At 40.7% G+C, this 3,211-nt stretch overlaps 1 protein-coding gene across 1 annotated transcript; it reads right to left on the reverse strand.

Moving 5' to 3' along the window:
• Positions 1–785: 785 nt before the first annotated feature.
• Positions 786–1,494, reverse strand: LOC119630333 (uncharacterized). The gene is made up of 2 exons (XM_038019343.1): positions 1,390–1,494; positions 786–1,298 (listed from the first exon to the last, which is right to left on the reverse strand). Exons 1-2 carry the CDS (start codon positions 1,492–1,494, stop codon positions 786–788), a joined length of 618 nt encoding a protein of 205 aa, XP_037875271.1.
• Positions 1,495–3,211: the final 1,717 nt, after the last annotated feature.

Here is a 3,211-nt window from a genome sequence, read left to right on the forward strand (position 1 = left end):
TTATTACAAATAAATAATTGAACCTTTTTGAAATTTAACATCCATAATGGAATTTATTACTGTTGTGACCACAATTTTTCGAATATTTCTGATCTTTTGTTTGTAGCAGCAACCTAAGTAGCACTCCTATCTATCGCAATCCTTAACAATACCAGAATATGTTCAGTTTTTACATAAAAAATCATCAAAATTAATGTTTTCCCTAAAATGTTGCATGATTTCAACTTTCAGTCCACTTTCACTCACTGTGATGTAAAAAATAGTACTGACACTACTATGGCAAGTTTTTTAAAAAGTTTCTACAACTATCCAAGATTCTAAAATAGTATAATACTTTAGGAAAACTAGCCACAAACAAATGCCAACTTTTCTAAACAAAAATAGGAACTTTTTAGTATTGATAGTAATCACTTTTACTATGTGCGGAAAAGGGATATTGTTGCAAGTATATTCAATAAAGATTAGAAGTTACAGAGAGATCTTCCTATTCGTACACTCTTGACAGAGTGGTCGTGGTCATGCATCAATCTGATCCTGCGGTACCGATGCGACGCCATGTGGCACGGTGTTGCGCAGAGTGAGAGCAATCGTTTATGTTGGAGTAGTCACAGGTTTTATGAGGTCGGTCCATCGTGTTGGAGATCGTCCGCAAGATCTTTTGCCCTCGACTTTTCCGTGCACCACCAGCCGCTCAATGGAGTCCTCATTACGAGTGATGCACACGAAGAACTTGAGGATTCGTATTTGGACTGTTGACGATAGTCTCTCCTTGATGTTGAGCTCTTTCAGGATCGAAACATTGGAACGGTGTGCGGTCCACAGAACTCTGAGGAGACGTCTCCAATGCGTTCCAATGCGTCAATCATACGACGGTCTTGCCTCAGCGTCCACGTCTCAGCCCCATACAGAAAGATTGGAAAGACCAGGCATATCATTAACCGAACTTTTGTGTTTTTGGTTATTCTGCAGTCGCTCCAAATCTTTGTTAGCCTCTCAACTGAGGATCTTGGCACGGCGCAACGTCTTCGGATCTCATCTTCGCAGCCTCCATCGTTGGTGACAGTGGAGCCTAGATAGACATAGCTATTCACTAAATCGGACCCCGCTATATATTGGACTTCCGGCTGGTTTATGTTAGCACGATCTACGATCATCATTTTGGTCTTATCACGATTGATCCCAAGTCCAAAATCTAAAGCTGTGATCTCCAGCTGGCGAAGAAGCACCTCGATTTCGTCTCTGGTTGATGCTAAGAGGGTAGTATCATCGGCGTATCTTAAGTTTAATATTCCTTTATCCTAATGTTCAAGAACTATCCGCATGATATATGTACTCTGTTTATATATTAAATAAAAGTGGAGATAGTATAAAGCCCTGCCTAACGCCTGCCTGTGTGCTCCAGCGTTCGGAGTCAATACCGTCAACACGAATAGCGGGCGTGCCATCTTCGTACAGACGTCTGATGGTGTGTACAAGATGTTGCAGTACACCCATTTCCGTCAGTACCAACCACAGCTTCCACCACTTGACGGTATCAAAATATCGAAAATCCACGAAGCACACATATAGGCTAATATTACATTCTCTGGCCTTTTCCACAATTTGCCGCATTACGAGTTGCTCTCTTGTGCCTCGACCTTTAACAAAACCTGCTTGCTCGGGGGCGATCTCTTGGGACAAGTAACCTTGGAGCCTCGTGTTAATTATGTTCAGCATGACTTTACTGGTGTGAGATATGAGAGAAATTAGTCTTTAGTTATTGCACTTCTTCGTTGATCCCTTTTTATGAAGCGGAATGAATATGGAATGCAACCAATCGCTCGGCCAAACGCCAGTGACTCAAATTCGACAACAGATGATGTGCAGTATATCTAGTCCGATTTTCCCTATGGCTTTTATTATCTCGATGGGGATTTCATAGAGGGAAATAGACTTTTTTTTCCCTACCTTTGCTGATAGCTGAGAGGGGCTATATTAGCTTCGCCCTAACGTGTAGGTGAACTCACGGGGCTTAAAGCGGAGTGATGCTAACACTTGCCCTAGCAAGAGCAGTGCTTCGCAGAATCTACTACCAGATCAGAAACGCGACTCACTGAGAAGATCCGGCGAGAAACTCAGTGGGCTGTATCTGTGGGTTAACTTGCTCGTCGAGCCCTTCGTCGCGAGCGACGGGTTCGACGAGGACGGTGACCGGTGCTTGTGGTACCTAAACTGCTAACTGTCGGGAGGATCCGTAATGACGTGTTTTGGGAAACGTCGACTGTTTCCATTCGGTCTACAGGATCGGGTATGTAATTTAAGCGGCCACGACAAGAGGGCTCTCATGTCGTGCCGCCTTCTCAAAGTGAAGATGTTTATTATTAAATAACAATAGGGCAGGTAGAAAAGTTCCTGTTCCCAACACAACAAGTCAGTACGCCCTGGTCCTTTGTTTACTGCACATTGTTCCGTATTCAATTGATGTAATTCTCGTACTAACGACTACCTGGTGTTAAGTGGTTACTGGAGCCCATAGTCATCTAATTATATTAACTACCGTCTTTCTATTTTCTATCTAGAAATAAATCGTAATTATTATTAAACTATATTATATTAAACGTTATTATTTCTAGAAATAAAACGTAAAAGTATATTTGAAAGATAGAAACGCGTGATTAAACCTTCATTAAAATTTATGGCGTTGTCAAATTTTTTTTCTTCAATATTAGAGCTGTGTGTGTGAGAAAGAAAACCTGATAATAAAATAATTGAAAAAATCATTCTGATTCACTATATTGAGTAACTTAAAGCATAACTAAGTTGACTTCGGAAGGTAAGTAACGCGATCAAAATCTCAATCTCATAAGATAAGACATATCTCAAGGCAGGCTTAGGAGGTGTTGTCTGTGGACTAATGAGACACGAAGAGAACATTTATATTGTAGTGAAACAACAAAGATAGTATAGTCAACAAATATAGTTGTAGATTATAAACGGACCGCAGGATTGCTTCGCTGCAGAAATATGAAAGTTGCAGACAAAAGCAAGTATGATAAACGTATTTTACGTGAATGTGTTCGCAATTGAGTATCGGCAACCCGTATGTCAATCAACAACGGAATCATCTGCAAGCGTCCAACGAACCAAAAATACTTATCAAAACCAGCGAATTTTGCGCTTTAAACACATAAAAATAAAACCGTTTTTATGCGCCTTTATTAGCTTCAGACGT

This window comes from Bombyx mori, chromosome 23 (genome assembly GCF_030269925.1).
Source record: "Bombyx mori chromosome 23, ASM3026992v2".
Taxonomy (NCBI): domain Eukaryota; kingdom Metazoa; phylum Arthropoda; class Insecta; order Lepidoptera; family Bombycidae; genus Bombyx; species Bombyx mori.